The sequence below is a fragment of the Asterias rubens genome, chromosome 5 (assembly GCF_902459465.1).
Source record: "Asterias rubens chromosome 5, eAstRub1.3, whole genome shotgun sequence".
NCBI lineage: Eukaryota > Metazoa > Echinodermata > Asteroidea > Forcipulatida > Asteriidae > Asterias > Asterias rubens.
Window position 1 is genome coordinate 12925359 of NC_047066.1, and position 17404 is coordinate 12942762.

At 41.0% G+C, this 17404-nt stretch overlaps 2 protein-coding genes across 2 annotated transcripts; one reads left to right on the forward strand and one right to left on the reverse strand.

Moving 5' to 3' along the window:
- The first annotated feature begins 5666 nt into the window (after window positions 1-5666).
- LOC117290615 (mitochondrial import inner membrane translocase subunit Tim22-like) lies at window positions 5667-11267 on the forward strand. Its single transcript, XM_033772078.1, has 4 exons — window positions 5667-5919; window positions 7219-7403; window positions 8759-8831; window positions 10425-11267. The coding sequence occupies exons 1-4, from the start codon at window positions 5673-5675 to the stop codon at window positions 10505-10507; spliced, it is 588 nt and encodes a 195-aa protein (XP_033627969.1). The 5' UTR covers window positions 5667-5672; the 3' UTR covers window positions 10508-11267.
- Window positions 11268-13226: 1959 nt separating this feature from the next.
- Window positions 13227-17309, reverse strand: LOC117290843 (DNA polymerase delta subunit 4-like). The gene is made up of 4 exons (XM_033772401.1): window positions 17087-17309; window positions 15400-15510; window positions 14283-14394; window positions 13227-13829 (listed from the first exon to the last, which is right to left on the reverse strand). The coding sequence occupies exons 1-4, from the start codon at window positions 17202-17204 to the stop codon at window positions 13805-13807; spliced, it is 366 nt and encodes a 121-aa protein (XP_033628292.1). The 5' UTR covers window positions 17205-17309; the 3' UTR covers window positions 13227-13804.
- Between the last annotated feature and the right edge of the window lie 95 nt (window positions 17310-17404).

Consider the following 17404-nt stretch of genomic DNA (forward strand, 5'->3'; position numbering starts at 1 on the left):
TGCTCTACTGTGCATTATCTTTTGCATGTTTTATACTATTTTCTCTATACTTTTCTTGAAGCATGCATTGTGCCCTAAAATTGAAAATTGTATGTTCATTTTTGCTTCCTATTTTAGCCTGCGATGCAGCGTGACGCTGCTCAGACAACGACCAAGCCGAAATTTCACCGACAGCTCTCTGCCCAGCAACGGAAGGTGGACCTACCGAGACTCATTCCTGGTCGGTGCAGCCCTCCTAACCTCCCTGGACGTCACCAAGGTCCATGCGGGGATTTGCCGCATAGACATGATGATCACAGGGCAGTTGACGGAAGCAACAGACGAGACAGTAGAAGCACGGGCTCGTCCCAGAAGCATCTTGTCAATCCACCGTGGGCTCCATGCAAGGTTGTCGATCCAACCTACATTAGTAACATCGGCTGCTTCGATCGTCTACCGAAAGGCCTGAAACACCTAGAGCCTGTCGATCTTTGCCACAGACACGGCCACCACCGTCGCCTGAACCCCCTTGGGAAGGCACAGAACGAAGCCCCACAGAGACGAAGCTGTATTAATCTAAGAGCGATGCTACACAAACACAAAGTACAAGAGAAAAAAGTTATCCCAGTTACGGTCGTTAGGACGGAAACTTCCACAGACGACAAGCCTGAACACGTTGATGACGGTGACAACAGAAACATGAACATGGACATCGATGCCGAATCGAAGGCAAGGCCTGACCCGCCTGAGTTACTCAAACCTGAGAATAGTTTCGTTTCCGCAACTAGCTATCGAACCGATGATATCAGCTCCCGAAGTTTCAGTTCTGTATCAAAGGAACAAGGTGAAACTGTTCCCAGTGAAACAAGCCAAGTCACTGAGCTATCATGTCAGATGCCGTCGACAGCCAAGGGTGACTGCCGGCCACAGAGTTCCACCGTCTGCAAAGCGACTATCCCCACATGCAAATTGACTGAACATCTTCAGCAAATGCCTCAAGAACGCGTAGAAAAGGAAACGCTCACATTTTCAGTGTCTTCAAGAAACAGTTTGTCCGCTGACGAGTTGAAGGTTCCAGATGAAAATCACCGTAATGAGAACGCATCAAAACCAAAAGTAGAGAGACGAGGAAGCCTCACTTCCTGCCATCCGAAGGGCAAACTTCGCACAGACGAGGTATCTAAAAGCTTCTCGGCCCTGTCCTCGAAAGAAAAGGAGCTTGCTGTCGCTGACAAGACACACTTCAAGCATACCATGCCTCGTGATGAACACAGGGGAGAAGTGGTGGAAAAGCTTATGTGTACAGACGCTGACTGTGTACAAGAAACAGTACCCGAGAAGACTGTCCCCGAATTGGAAGACAACGCCTGTAAAGAAGTCAAGACAACGGGTCAGCAGCAGAAAGAAACACCCCATGACTTGTCCTCACCTCCAGGGACCACTGTCGTCAAAACTCCGGTACCCAAACCCACGACGTCCCTCACGCAAGTTGTCACGATCAACACTGGAACTAAGACGGACGTTTCTGATCAGCACAATAAACCTGATTCGTTCGTCAAGACAGTGACAACAAAGCACTGGGATTCAGAAAAGTCCACAAAGGTTTGTGACACAGAGATTCCCTCTCACAAACTCTTGAGTTTGTTCAATGAAGTGTCCGAAGCCACACATACTGCTCAGTCCAAAGTTGTGACGCATTCAAAGATTCCAGTTAGAAGCTTAGCCGGTAAAGTCAATGAGCCATCCACCAAGAACGCCATCAAGCAAACACTGCCACCAGCATTTCAGAAAGATCCCTCGGAGGAAAGCTCCGGGTCTGGTGGGTGTCATCGTCCCGAACAACATAAACTGAAACACGGTGAGCTAGTCCAAGATGAACCTTCTGGTCCAACATCTACAATACACGATGTGGAACTAAAACGTATAAACAAAGCAATGAGCAAGTTGAAAACAAAAACTGAAAAGGTGGCAAATTCAGCGGTTGCCAATTCAGCCACTGTCAAAACGAAAGATGCCTTTTCAAAACGAGATTCCAAGAAACCGATAATCGAAGAGATGTGTCCCGATGAAACTGAACCGAAGATTGTGTCCGGGCCTGATGGCTCACAGCTCGAAATAGTTGATCCAGACACTGACCAGGACCAGGAGTTCTACCCAGACCTCGCGATCGGCGTCAGGCTATTCCGAACACCAGAGATTCAACCACCCAACAAGGACAACCGGCCACCTTCGGAAGAACACACTGAAGGCGAACATCAAGCACTAGACGTTGGTTGCGAAAAGTGGGACATTGTCACTAATGATGCTTTGTCACTGATTCAAAAGAAATCCAAAGACGATTTCACCGCAACAGAAGAAACAGAATCTCTGCCAATGGTTGAGACAGTTCCCAAAAGGCAGCCAGTTGTAGCTAAAAACATTCAACACGAGCAGCACGAGGAGAATGTCGGCATAGTCATGGACAAGGAAAAGGTTATTTTGAAAAAGTCAGAGAAAGTTGTTGTCGCCAAAGAAGATAGAAAGGAAGGTGGGAGAAGAAATAGAGTAAGTGTAACAAAAGTGGACATCACTCCAGAATCTGGTGTCAAAAGTGGAGTTGATAATGGCAAGGCAGTTCAAAAGCTCGAGAAAGTTGTTATCACTGAAGAAGATAAGAAGCAAGATGAGACAAGAAAGGGAGTAAAAGCAACAGACGTGGACATCACTCGAGAATCTGATGTCAAAAGTGGAATTGATAATGGCAAGGCAGTTCAAAAGCCCAAGAAAGTTGTTATCATTGAAGAAGATAAGAAGCAAGATGAGACAAGAAATGGAGTAAAAGCAACAGACGTGGACATCACTCGAGAATCTTATGTCAAAAGTGGAATTGATAATGGCAAGGCAGTTCAAAAGCCCGAGAAAGTTATTATCACAGAAGAAGATAAAAAGCAAGATGATACCAGAAATATGAAGGTAACAAAGGTGGACTTTACTCCTCAATCGGAAGTCAAAAGTGAAACGGATAATGACAAGAATGTCCAAGGAGTGACCGAGAAGAGCGAATTGCCTTCCACAAAGAAAGTAGACGAAGAGTTGCTTCGTGTAGAGCGTGAGTCGTTGACTATGTACGTTACTCCTCTACCCTGCTCTCCTGCAACCCAAGAGCTCCCCGATGCAGATGGTCTATCGCAACAGCGATCGCCATGCCGTTGGCGAATCAACCTTGATGCTAATAGGCTGGAACACCTGCTTCAGGTTCAAAACAACCCCAGCGAAGATGGATCACCAAGGGGTCGCGGAGACTGGAAGGAGCGCCCTGTCAACTACGTCGATCCGAACGTCCCCCTGGAGGACATGCTGACCAAGTACTTCACGGACCACACTCCACTGGACTCAGCCTTCCAAGCTATTAACATTGTCAACTCGTACTCCAGCTCGATCAGCTACAACTCTTACCAAGCCCAGGAGCGTGTAGTCGCAGCCCTACAAGGCATCAAGGAGGATGAGGTCTACAAGCACGCCGCCATCTGTCCACTCGCGAGCCAGTGCGCTGACGCCACCCGTGAGTTTGGCGAGTCTTTGTACAAGGCCTTCCGGAGGTTCTCGAATCGGTCGAGGGCTGCACAGGAGGCGATGATCGAGTACTACAGAACCCTGGCCGAGGGTGTGATCACGTCCCCGGAGATGGTGAAACAGATCAAGCGCGACGGGAGGAAGTTGTACATGGTTTGGGAAGGAGGTCGATATGTCACGAGGTACGAGGAGGATGAGGAGTGCAGCAGCAGTAGTGACCAAACCAAGGCAAATGATACTACCGGTCCACCACGGGCGCACAAGCACAACCATGCTTCGGATCGAAAATAGGCATCTAGGTCCTTTTCGAAACCACGGCTTCGGCTTTGGACGGCTCAGGATAGCTTGGCCCCGCCGAATCCAAAACCAAAACTGAAACCGAAGCTATAGATGGATAAAGCGTCATCGATAGCCACACAATAATTTTGTTGATAAACAATGGAAAGTGTACTTGTGCACGCGCTGCACACAAATCTCAGCCAATGATAACATTACAGGCAGTGGACACTATTGGTATATACTCAAAAAAGTTATTCTTAAAAAAAAAACTTTCTTGATTACGAGTAATGGGAGATGTTGATAATATAAAACATTGTGAGAAACAGCTCCTTCTAAAAGAGAAAGAAGTAAAAGATGCTATGTCAGATTTTTGGCCCCAAACATTAAAAGATAATTTTTTTTAGTGAATGGTATTTCAAAGAGTATCACCCGCTCTAACGAAAAAAGTTAAACTTTTACTTTTAATGGTCAGGAACCGTGACAAAAATTTAAAACGTTTCTTTTAAAACACATAAGAATTTGTCACGTGATATATTGTCGGGATCCCGACAAAAACTAATTTTGAGCACTTTATTCACTGCTACTAATAATTGGCGGACTTTTTCAAGCAATGGCTCAAATGAAAGCTTGTAACTTTCTCGACCCCCATCAAAATACCTATTGAATTTTAAATCAAATTTGTGGGGTCAAATCGGCCAAAACATCTGACATAGCATCTTTAAATATTTTCAACGAATTTGATTTCGAGACCTCAGATTTATAATTTGAGGTCTCGAAATCAAGCATCTGAAAGCAACTTCGTGTGACCATAGTGCGACAAAGGTGTTTTTTTTTTCTTTCAATATTATCTCGCAAGTTCGATGACCGCCTGGGCTCAAATTTTCGCAGGTTTGCTATTTTATGCATAATGTTGAGATACACCAACTGTGAAGACAAGTCTTTGACAATTACCAATAGTGTCCAGTGTCTTTAATGACGTCAGTGACGTCATCATAACCCATACCTAAATAGGCCATCACTTTATCGACCCTCGCTGTTGAATCGGAATATATTTTTTTGCAATATCACTAATAATGTTTTATTATTATGTGTGTTAGGAAATGTGTACACAATTCGCCGCATTGGGGGGACACACCCATAATCTATGTGGAAAGAATCTCCTGCAAAAAAATGGCCTTGTTTCAGGGTGTTTTTTAACATAATTAGAACAAGATTACTCTAAAGCAGTAGATGTCATTCCTGAAACACAATTAATGATTAAATCGCGAAATAAACCAATTTACTTTACTTAAATAGTTTAATTCTTTAGTTCCAAAAACCTGATTATTCTCCAAAGTCGATCGTTTTTCAAAACAACCGTCCCTCTTAATCGGTGACCAAAATGAACAGCCGTTTCTAGTTTACAAAGTATTTCATACTATAAGTCGAAGATACATGCAACAATATCGAGAATAAAAAAAAAAACAGATGCGTTTATGCACGTGTATCTTTCTTGTGTGCTCTTGTATCTTTCTTGTGTCAATTTCGGCCGAAAAAAAACCCACCACCTCTCTTCCCTGCTGAATGATGGCGGCTTACGCTTACTAACGTAAGCCTTTTGCCGCCATCAGAGCACGCCACACTTTCAACACCTTACTGAGAAGAAAAGAACTCTCCCCCCCCCCCCCGCCCCCAAACAAAAAAAAGAGGGGGAAAAAAAGAAGAAGCTTATAAGTGGCAACATACGTAAGACGATTGAGACTCTTTCAGAGAATAGCTGCAAATGCTAGCACTTCAAAACCGCCCCCTCCCCGCTTCCCCAAAAGACGTCCCGTATTTTTTAAATAGCGCCCTCAACCGGTACCGTTAAAGTTTTATCCAACATGGCGACTTACAGCGACAGCAACATGGATGAAAATTCCAAGGCAAGTTTCGACGCAAATAACGCAGAAATGTCACCGGTAAATGTTGTTGAAATGATGGATTCTCTCATTGGACCGAACAAGGTGAAACACAACGAAGGGACGAGGCGGTTCGGATTGCCACAGGCGCCTAAAACTCGGGAGGAACTCACGGTGGAGCGCGCAATGGAGAGCTGTACATTCAAGACGGTCATGAGTTGTGTGCTTGGTAAGTCAGAAGAGTAGGATTATAGAATGCCAGTCAACTCGCCTCCAAGCATAGTCTCACTTACTAACTTACTTTCTGGTTTGTTTACCATTGATTAAATTGATGTGTGAAATAAATGATTCGATTTAAGGAAGAAAAAAAATAAAATAAATAAATAACAGCTTGAATTGAAAGATTCAGAAGTCTACACTACACTCAGCATGGAGGTAGAATCCATGCACTCAGTAGTACAGTCAGCAGATACTCCTAAATGTATAAGGATCCCCGTGAGCCTTAAGTTATATAGCCCAACTTGTGTGGCCAAGGATAGCTGAATGATGAATCCTTAGCCACACAAGTGGGGCTATATAAATAGTTACAATGTATATAGCCTAGGGCAGGGGTCTAACAATACATTTAGGGCCTCCTTAACGCTATACGTTTTTGAAATCATCATTTACAATCGTTTGCCATCAATAACTCCTATTTATTTTGTACTTGAAACCAAAACTTTCCCCACACACTCAATACATATACATTCATATTGCTTGTATTGCCACTTTGTCGGGTTAAATTAAAAAAATCTTCAACAAAATGCAATTTTCTACTCGGAACTTACTGGGTTTTTTCTTTCGCATCACACTTTTTTGGACTTTCAATACATTAATGTCTCCTGACGATGACTAGAGCAAGCTAGTCGAAACGTTGAGACCAATTTCAGAACTGACTCCGCGGCAGTACAGTTAATTACGACCCTATAAGCTAAAGTAGTAGTCCAGTCTAATTTCTATACCATCCGCCCTGGTAATAGTTAAAAAGCAGGACAGTTCTTTTCAGAACTGAGAAGTCTCCCGAACCTCTGATTATCTACTCCACGGCAGTAGAATAAAGCAAGACAGTTCCCTAAGAACAACTCTACCTGGCAAGTAGATACACATGGTGTTACCGCAAACCAAATATGCATTGATACCTCACCATGCAATGCCTCAAATCCTATATTCAATACATGTGTACATTACTTCTCATTGTTCTCAATGTTATGAAAACATACTGTTCAAAACAAGGTGTTGGTGTTATCATTGTGTGCATAGAAACTAGACTCCGATCTGTTTTGATTTTTGATTTCCTATTTTTTTCTTGGATAACTTTCCGTATGGCGCCACCACTTTTTCACTCATTTTTACAAAAAGGGATACATGTATCTCATTGAGGTAAACTAGATACTATATTATTTCATATCGAATGAATAAGTGGTGGCCCATACGGAAACTTTTCCTTTTACTTGAATAATCTTGATACATTTTGTGCTTTACTTTGAAGGTTTCGCTCTGGGAGCTGCCATTGGGTTGTTTGCTGCAAGTGTTGACCCTGTGGACCCTGACCAAGTGGGCAAAACAAAAGCCAGGGACGTCCTGAAAGATATGGGCAAGAGAAGCGTCTTTCATGCAAAGAACTTTGCCCTCATTGGCGCCATGTTTGCAGGAACAGAGTGTGTTATAGAATCAGTAAGTTGAGTTTGACTTCCTGAACATTGTTCAACGGAACTGACTCTCCGGGGTTTTCCTCTAAAATTTCCTTTCCAGTCTTCTCTGCATGTGGTTCTTGGCTTGTATAGTGGTTGTTAAAGGAGCATTACAGAATAGGTTTTTGCTAACAAAACAATTGCTTGCAGTGTAAGCACTTTGTGTAATCCACTATAATACATAAACTGACTAACCATAAAAGTTTGAGATCGATTGGCCATCTGGGTCACGAGAGAATAGTGAAAAACCGATTACAAATTTTGCATTGCATTGATGCCAAAACAAAATGAATAAAACGCTCAACGAGCGATTAACTCCAAACGCGAAACTAGATTATTTATTTCTCTTCAAAAAATTAATATAAATTTTCAGACAGAAATACTTCAAGGGATGTTTTCTACTATTGATATCATCATCATTAGACCCCGAATTGTTATGTAAATCTGTGATCTTCACGACTTTCGTTTCTGACCAATTCTGTAACAGTCCTTTAAGCCCGCTTCTCTGAGAATCCTAGGCTTTACAACCAACATACAATAGTAACTAAAACTAAGGCCAAATCAAATAAAAATACCAGTTGATCGTCCCCGCCCGCATCCTTTCTTTTTACTACATGTATTTATTATTTTTTGATTTTTGTAAAAAAAACAAAAAAAATGTTTTTTTCAAAAGGACTTGCCTAGGAGCTTTTCCCGAATCTAACGTGATGCTCTCAAACACTTGTAACCGTCTGTTTTATAAAACAATATTATATTGCCTACCAGCAAATCTTTTTAGTGAGGGATAAAGGTATAAAATAAGTTTTCGGTTGATTCAAACTGAAGATTTGGTGGCCTGTTTGATTTGAAATACTTAGCGGCCATCTTGAAAAAAAATAGTAAATAGTAAATAATAAGGTCCTCATCCTCCTCTTTTTTGAAAAATCCGGACGATCAACTGGTATTTTTTTTATTAGGCCTAAATGAAGAGCAAATGCCATAAATAGTTAACCATTTAAAGGTCTCTTTCATCAGTAGTTTTCAACGGCTTTTTCCTTGCTTTAAAAACAAACAACTTACTTTGTTGTTTAATCAGGAATGAAACTGAGGATCTTGGCCAGCTGGGTATTTTGTCATTTTGTAATCGGTTTAATCATATTATTGCATTATGATGCTGGGTTTTCCCAGTTGGAGTTTTATTCCCACATCTTATCTAATTTTGATTTTAAGTAGTTTCTTTTGAGCCAAACCACCCACAATTTTTTTTTTTTTTTTGGGGGGGGGGGAATTTATTTTCATGTACACACCTGTATATGTACATGTACATAATTATATTCTTTCCTATCGTCTTGACCATAGCATCGAGGTCAGAGTGACTGGAAGAATAGTCCCATGGCAGGCTGTGTTACAGGCGGACTTATAGGATACAGAGGTATGTAAGAAAAATTGCTTGTATTTATTTTGGATATAAAAATACATGTAAGTACATGTACATGTAGCAAGCTTTGGGTTTGAACAAAGATAGAGTGACTAGAACAAGATTTGAACCTGCTTTACAAACTAAGCTTATTTTGGGGCGCCAACAAAATATACTTTGACAAAGTACTGAGACTCGTATCATAAGGGAAAGATTATTAGCTCATTTGGTGATCGTCGGCACATTAATTTACAGATCACAGGTTCAAATCCCGCTCTTGTCAACTTTTCCTTGCTCAACCCAACTTATTTTACAAATTTACCAAGTAAGTTTACCTCTGGGTTTATTACTAGACTTAAAAAGAGACTTTTGGGTGGGAACTTAAAAAGACACTGGACACTATTGGTAATATTGTCAAAGACCAGTCTTCTCACTTGTTGTATCTCAACATATGTATGGCATAAAATAACAAACCTGTGAAAATTTAAGCCCAAGTCTGAGTTGCAGGATTATAATGAAAGAAAAAACACCCTTGTCACACGAAGTTGTGTGCTTTCAGATGTTTGGTTTAAGTTTACTCAATATTGTAATTTGTTTGCTTAGAACTGCTTTTGGCTGGTCTAGGGATGGTTCATTTTTAGACTTTTTAGTGTGTTTTTATAATTGTTTTGCTGTTTTTGAATTTCTTAGGTTTGTTAATGATTAATTACTTAGATTTGTGTTTTTTAGCCTTTGTTTTTTAAAATTGTTTCTCCGTGAAGCGCCTTGAGCGTCTTTTAGGCGGACTTTGGCGCTATACAAGTTTTCGTTATGATTATGATTATGATTGATTTCGAGACCTCATTTGATAAGTTTGAGGTCTCAAAATAAAATATTCATGGAAAATTAGTTCTTTCTCATAAACTACATTACTTCAGAGGGAGCCGTTTCTCACAATGTTTTATACTATCAACCTCTCCCCATTTCTCGTTACCAAGTGAGGTTTTATGCTAATAATTATTTTTAGTAATTACCAATAGTGTCCAGAACCTTTAAGGAAGAAAGAATCAAAGGAGTTAAAAGTGCTGGGTGGTAGCAGACAATTGTACGGTGTACATTTATGTATAAGCAAATAATGGATCAAGTCTGCTGTCAGCTTAATAGTTTTTTAAAGGCAGTGGACACTATTGTTAATTACTCAAAATAATTGTTAGCATAAAACCTTTGTTGGTGACGAGTAATGGGGAGAGGTTGACGGTATAAAACATTGTGAGAAACGGCTTCCTCTGAAGTGACATAGTTTTTGAGAAAGAAGAACATTTTTTGAAATCAAGCATCTGAAAGCAAACAACTTTGTGTGACAAGGGTGTTTTTTTCTTTCATTATTATCTCATAACTTCGACAACCGATTTGAGCTCGAATTTTCACAGGTTTATTATTTTATGCATATGTTGAGATACACCAACTGTGAAGGCTAGTCTTTGACAATTACCAATAGTGTCCACTGCCATTAATTATGTACACAATGTATTTACATACATAATGTACAATGGATTTTACACCACGGATCTGCTCTTGCCTGTGATAGCAGTCATTAATGCCTTCTCCTTTTCAATTCTAACTTGACAGCTGGACTCAAGCCTGGTGTCGCTGGATGTGTAGGATTTGCCGCCTTCTCTGCAGCTATTGACCACTACTTCCATTTGCATTGACGACAAGAAACCATGTGAAAAACTTTGTTTTTAATCTAAGTATTGAAAGAAGAGGGGCTACTACGCTGTGCAAAACTTCACCAAGAACTGAATCAAGAACTGAAGACGTACATGTAAGGCGTGATGCAAGGTCTGTGAGGAGGGAAGAGAAAATCTTAAGGCTGGGTCACACCAAGACATTTCTCAAAATGTTTGAACCAGTCCTAAACAAAAAAACGTATAACGGGTTTGGTCTGGCTAGAACGTAAAGCTTTTTCCGGAGTATGTCTTTAATGTGACCCTAGTACATGTACATGCAAGTTAAATTCTGGTAATGAGTTGGGTACATACATGTAGTCTGTGGTTAGGATGAACGCGTTACAAATGGACTCATTTTGTGTGCGCAAGTCTAGCACGTCCCTTGTTTCGAAAATTTGGAGCAGTTCTAGAGCACCTTTCCAGAACAAACCACACTGAGCTCGTCCTTGATGTTTGTAAACCGATCGTAAAAAGTTGCTACTCTGCCCACTCCAGTTGCAAACAGTAAAAGCTCCTTCGCCTACTTTTTTTCCCTAAAGTTGTTAGAACGAGTTTGGTGTGATGGGGGCTTTAACTACATTGTACTCACGCAATAGTTATTTCATTTATATTTTTATTGTAACACTGTTGTGTGATGAGCACTGTATAGACTGTGTTACCCTTGTCTACAACCAGGGCCAAATTTCATAGAGCTGCTAAGCACACAAATTTGCTAAGAATGAAATTTCTTCCGTGATAAAAACAGGATTACCAACCCAATTGCCATTTGTTGCATATTGGTCATTACTGGTACTCGGCTGTTGTTTGCTTATCCTGAAAATCACGCGGAAATTTGGTTTGTAGTTCTGTTTTTGTCAAGGAAGAAATGTCATGCTAAGCAAATTTTTTGTGCTTAGCAGCTCCATGAAATTGGGCCCTGGTATATTGGGTTTATTGATTCAAAACGGACGGTTGTCGAATGGTGAGCTCCAATGATGGACTTTAATTATGTCAATTGCATAGCACATGTGTACTGACACTACTGGCAAAAAGAGGGAGCGTTGCACCTTTTTGTATGGAGCTGAAAGTGGCATGATGCATACATGTAGCTACAGTATATATGCGCCTAACCAGTGCTTTTAAACTCTATGGCTTTTGACTTTTGCCAAGCAATAGTGTTTTAAGCAAGTGTGAATGTAATGAGTACATTTCATGGGAAAAGCTAATCGCAATTGTATTGCCGATTGTACTACACCTGGCTTGGTAAAGTATTACAGTACATATGTATTACAATTGGTTCAGAATAAGTCAGCAAAAGTTATTAATGTTTCAAGAGAATTTTGTTAGTTTGGTAAAAGAAATTACATTTTAAGACGAATGTATACAATAAAATGTGTTTTATTACAACTTAAAAACTACAGTTCTCCTTTTCACTCAAATTTAACTCTTGATTTGTTTTAAACATTACAGACACGTTATCAACATCAACAACAAGGGGGAAACTACGCTACTACTTGATTACTGTCAAATAAAGAATACTAATTCAATTAGAGGTACATTTTGTATGTACATGTATGTGTACATATACATATGTGATGTACATACATGTACCAACACTACCGAACTCCTGCAGACTTGTGGCTGCACATGGAATTATGAACTACACTTATTGTGTTACTGAAATCATGCGCGCTGGCCATCGAATCACAAAGGGCGCTGTCATTGTTATTGTGATGTATCGACCCTGGTGCTCGATTTACTAGTGTGCATATGCATTAACTGTGGCCAAGTTCACACAGGGAACTCATTTGTAGAGTAGTGCTCAATATTTTCTGGTACATGTACCCAACCGCGCATTGTTTGCACGAGTACCAGTTAATACCCAGGCCTGATACTTCACAGAGGCAACGGAGGCGATTGCCTCCGTTGCCACTTGTCATTGCCTTGGTGCCCTTGAAATGCTCCAGTAGAAATTTACAATTTCCTCATAGGGTGCCCTTTGCCAAAGAGAAAATGCCTTGGTGCCCTTGCCGTTTCAAAAACGAAGCAGCCCTGAATCTCAGTCGCTATAGTCGACAAAATGGTCCTTGTGCAAACTTGGCCTGAGTAAGAGTTCATAACACCATGTACAGTCACAGGCTACCTGCTGTGGTGATGATGGCAGTCCCCATGTAAAATCTATAAAAACATGTTTGTACAATTAATACAAGGATATAAAACTGGATAAAAAAATTGTAAAATATATTTAGACTAGCCTTCCTCATAAACCCTGTAAATAGACCATAGAGGTCTCTGTACAATATTCTAATGTTTTGGGAACCTTTTAGTTCAACATCATTATTTTGATTATCGCAAGTCTCTTACGTATGGGACCATTTTGATTCCACATTCATTGCTGTTCCGATGTTCAAAACATGAGCAAGACTTGCAGTGTGCAGAGACTATTGTGAACACTTTCAGGGTGCCCGTTGCCCGTGCCCGGCAGACCAGAAAACCTTGCCCTTGCACAACTCTGCTGGCATTATCTAAAATATCTAAATTCTTGATATGTGTCAGTCACATAAATATACTTTATAAAGTGTTGATGTTGTGACAAAATCCTAAAAAAGCTTTTTTTTTTGTCTTTCTTGTCTGTAGGAAATGTACAGCCGTCGATTTCACAAAGAGTGTGGACTCGGGTGAGTAACTCGTCCTAACTTGGGATTAATCTTAAGGTCTGCATGCTAGGGTTGGGACTCTGTTTAAGTCCTAAGATTAGTCTTTAGTTAGGAAGAGTTATGTGAAATCGATGGCAGGCACATTAGTTTGTAGAGCATGAGCTTCTCTGTATTGTTCTGGAGCGGTCTTAGGCACATACAGTACAAGTGCCCTGTATACAGCATAGAGTTACATGTATACATGTAATAAGAACTAGAGAGCACCCTGGAACCTTGACTCCATAGACCCTTTCACGCTGCCACCATCTTGATCATGTTCCCTGTTTCCATAACAGCAATGAATGCTAACATTCATTGCGCAAACATGGCACCAGACTGTTATTTCGTCCAGCCTCAGTTTGGCTACAATGAGTTGGAATGGAGTAAAATCAAGACACCGTGATTAAGGTCTATAGCCTTCATTGGCGAGGTACAACATGTAGCAAGTCCAGGTGGTGGAAGTCCTTATCTGTCATATCTGTTGTCCATTCGGGTTGAGGGGAAAGAAGGTTGGTTCACTTTGACTGACCAGAGTTCATTCTCAACATGCATCCTGGTATATTTATGGGTTGTCACTGTCCGCTTTCTATAGCAGCTCATAATCTTACAGTGGGTAATTATGCCACAAACTGAGGAGGAAAAGACAAAGAGAAGAATATACATGTATTGTAATATTGTCCACTAACCCCAAAGTTTCCCCTGCCCCATTCAAACAAGAGGTGGCCCAGCTCACTCTGTTCAGGGACCACAAAAGGCAAGTTTGAGCAGCCACCATTTGTGAACCTCGACTGGTCACCTTTAGTTCCTCGCTTGAACTTGACCCTTGTTCGATCGATGCCAATGTCAAAACCTTGCTGTGAGGATGACCTGCGGGCCCAGTTTCAGGAAGCTACATGTACAAATTAAGCAGAACATACTGCTTAGCAAATTTTCTAAGCCAAAAATGAGTTGCAACAGTGTCAACATGGAATTTTGCTGGAAACCAGTTTCTGTTAAGCAATATTTGTCTGTTTTATGCTTACAAGCTCATGATATTGGGCCCTGCTATTAACTTTTCAATAGAGACAAGTACATGTACATACCCTTGGGTGTACTCTTCTGCTTCTGGATTCCTTTGGATTATTTGCCTGATTAGGTCTGGAGGGTTCTGGTTGTTTTTTTTTGCTCGTTCCCATCTCTCTAGTCTTGTTATACCTGTTAGAAAAGAGGGACCTATCAGTCAATCTGAAGCAACACTACCAAACACAATACAATACGCCTCTCTTAATACTTACGCATGACGTCATAATTCTGACTCAAAATGAGGCTATATGGGCGCACGTCCCCCATCACTTACAGTGGCTGCGCCCATCGCCTCGTTTTGAGTTAGCATTGTGACGTACCTCATGCATATATATTAAGAGAGGCGTATGGGGTATCGTGGCAGCGAATAAGAGCACCGGACTCCAGCTCTGCTGTTTCTCTTCAGCATAGTGTGGGTTTGAATCCCGGTCATGACACTTGTGTCCCTGAGCAAGATACGTAGCTACAATTGTTTCTCTTCACCTGTGAGGGCAGAGATGGTTCTTGTGATTGATTTAGCTTGAGTGCGCTGCATATTTGACAGAACAGGCTGTACTCCCCAGGGAGCTGAGATGGTTTAATAATGTTGGAAGCGCTTTTATTAAGTTTTAGACATGGTGTATAGCACATAAAAAACGGTAATTTTATTAAGTTTGTATACTCAGCGCCTTGAGTACCTTGTTTGGTAGATACGTGCGCTATATAACACTTCGATATTATTATATACCAGGCCCCACTTTTGTAAAGCTGCCTTAATGCACAAAAACAGCTAAGCAGCTAAATAGTTCAACTTACCGGAATACGGTTACCAGCCAAAGTACCATGTCATTGTCACTCTATGATTTGAAAATGAGCCCTGGATCTAATGATATAGCAACTGCTTTCAGGACATGCAAATGCAAATTTGCTGCTTTTTGTAGCAGAATAGTTTTCTTTAACAAGTGGGAGTGTACATGTATTTCACAGGTTAGCAAGAAAACAAGACGACCAGTTGGCCGAGGATGGATTTGCATTGTTGCTTACAGTTCAGCACTGGAAGGTTAATTAAGCCATAGAATGACTTGACCGGTGCAAGACATAGGTCTAATAAAGTTACAATTGTTTACAAATAGTAGAAGATCCTTGATCCATACATACCTATGGTGGGCCCAAACGTCCAACAGAGATCAAACTGCTGAAGTACAGACAGCTCTTTCTCTCTCAACAGCGCCCGTGCAGCCTCCTCATCCAAATCTTCAAAACAAGATTCTTTAAAATAATATATAAAAAAAACGTATAAAAAAACAATAAATTTATAGATCAATGTTATTTCACTCAATACATATAAAAAAATGTTTTATATACCACCATTTCATCAAGACCACAGCGGTTTGTGATGAAACAGAGAAACAAATAACGATGAGACAAAATGCAAGTTGAACCAAACAGCAAAACAATCATTGTGGGAACAGGTGTGATTTCAGATGCTTCTTGAAAATATTAAGTGAATCAGCAGAGCGCAAAGATGGGGGGAGACTATTCCAAAGTTTAGGGGCGGCAAAAAAGAAGGATTTGTCAGCAGCTGAAGCAAGAAATCTGTGGTTTATTTTGTGTTCGACAAGACAAGTAGTGTCGTTTGATGACCGCAAGCCGACTCTTCCCGGTGTGTACAAAACCAAGCCAATTTAAAATATGCTGGCCCCAGATCATTAAGGCATTTGTAGACAAAGCACAGGGTTTTATATTGGAAACGTTGCTTGACAGGCAGCCAATGGAGTTGCTTCAGAAATGGCGCTGCATGGTCGTATTTGTTAGTGCAGTGAATGAGTTTAGAAGCCCAGTTTTGAAGACGCTGAAGTTTAAGTTTGTCAGATGTAGTTGATCCCAGAAGCAATGCATTTCCATAGTCCAGTCGTGATAACACCAGAGATCTTACTATGGGGTGGCATGTACTTGTGTCTTTGTCAAGAAACCGACGTACACGGGTGATGTTTCGAAGATGAACGATTACACTGCTGCCCAAGCTTGTGATCTGTGGGGACATTAGACATTTGGCTGTCAAAGATAACACCTAGATTGTGGACAGTTTCAGAAGGATGGACAATGTCAGTACCGATTTGCAGGTGGACATCAGAGGGCATGTTGCATTTGTTGTGAGCAGAGATGGCTACAAAGATTTCAGTCTTATTGTCGTTTAATTTGAACAGGTTGTTTGTCATCCATTGTTTAACTTCAGTGATACATGTTCCGGGTCTGGAAAATGCAGATTGGATCGTGGCGTGATCAGAAGGGTCAAATTTGAGATAGAGTTGGATGTCATCTGCGTACATGTGGTAGCAGATTCCATGTTTACGGATGATGCGACCTACAGTATGGGGAGGATGTAGATTTTAAAGGAACCAGGACCAACGATGGAGCCTTGTGGGAGTCCGAAATCCATCCGCTGAGGCTCAGAAACATTGCCGTTGATGCATACTTTCGTGGTTCTCCTGGTGAAGTAAGATTCGTACCACTTAACAGCATTTCCTGTCAGGCCGATCTCATTGGCAGTCCTCTTTGTCAGAATCTTGTGGTCCACTGTATCAAACGCGGCCGAGAGGTCTAGTAAGAAGATCACGGTTTGCTGATTGTGGAGACACTTCATTATACCATCCTTCATGATAAGTAGGGCGCTCTCGGAATGTGGAAGATGGAGAGTTTTGAATTACGATTATCGCAACCCCTACAAACTAGTGTTATTTCATAGAGCTAGGAACAGTTGTTATTTAGTGTTCTGTTGCTGTGTCTGTTGTTGCATAAAAAGTATTTACAACATTTAATTATATAATATAAATACCACCATTACTTTTCGCTGGGGGTTTTGCCAATTTTGCCTCATCATCAGCTGCCTTTGCCTTCCTGGAACGATCAACTTCCCTCCTATGTTTAGCAAAAATATCGGTGATCAATCGCTGGCCCGACATGGTAAAGAATGAACGTGGAAAACTGAAGAAAATGACTGGTTTTCTTGCGATCGCTCGTGATTTAAAGATCCACACAATAGCATGTGTCAACTTGTTTACAGCAGACGCTCCCCGTTCTATTTTTAGCACAATTTCTTCAACTTGTCCAAGTCTCCCCCTTGTAAAATTGCATCGATTCCTCGTTAGTCTTGCTTCCAAGA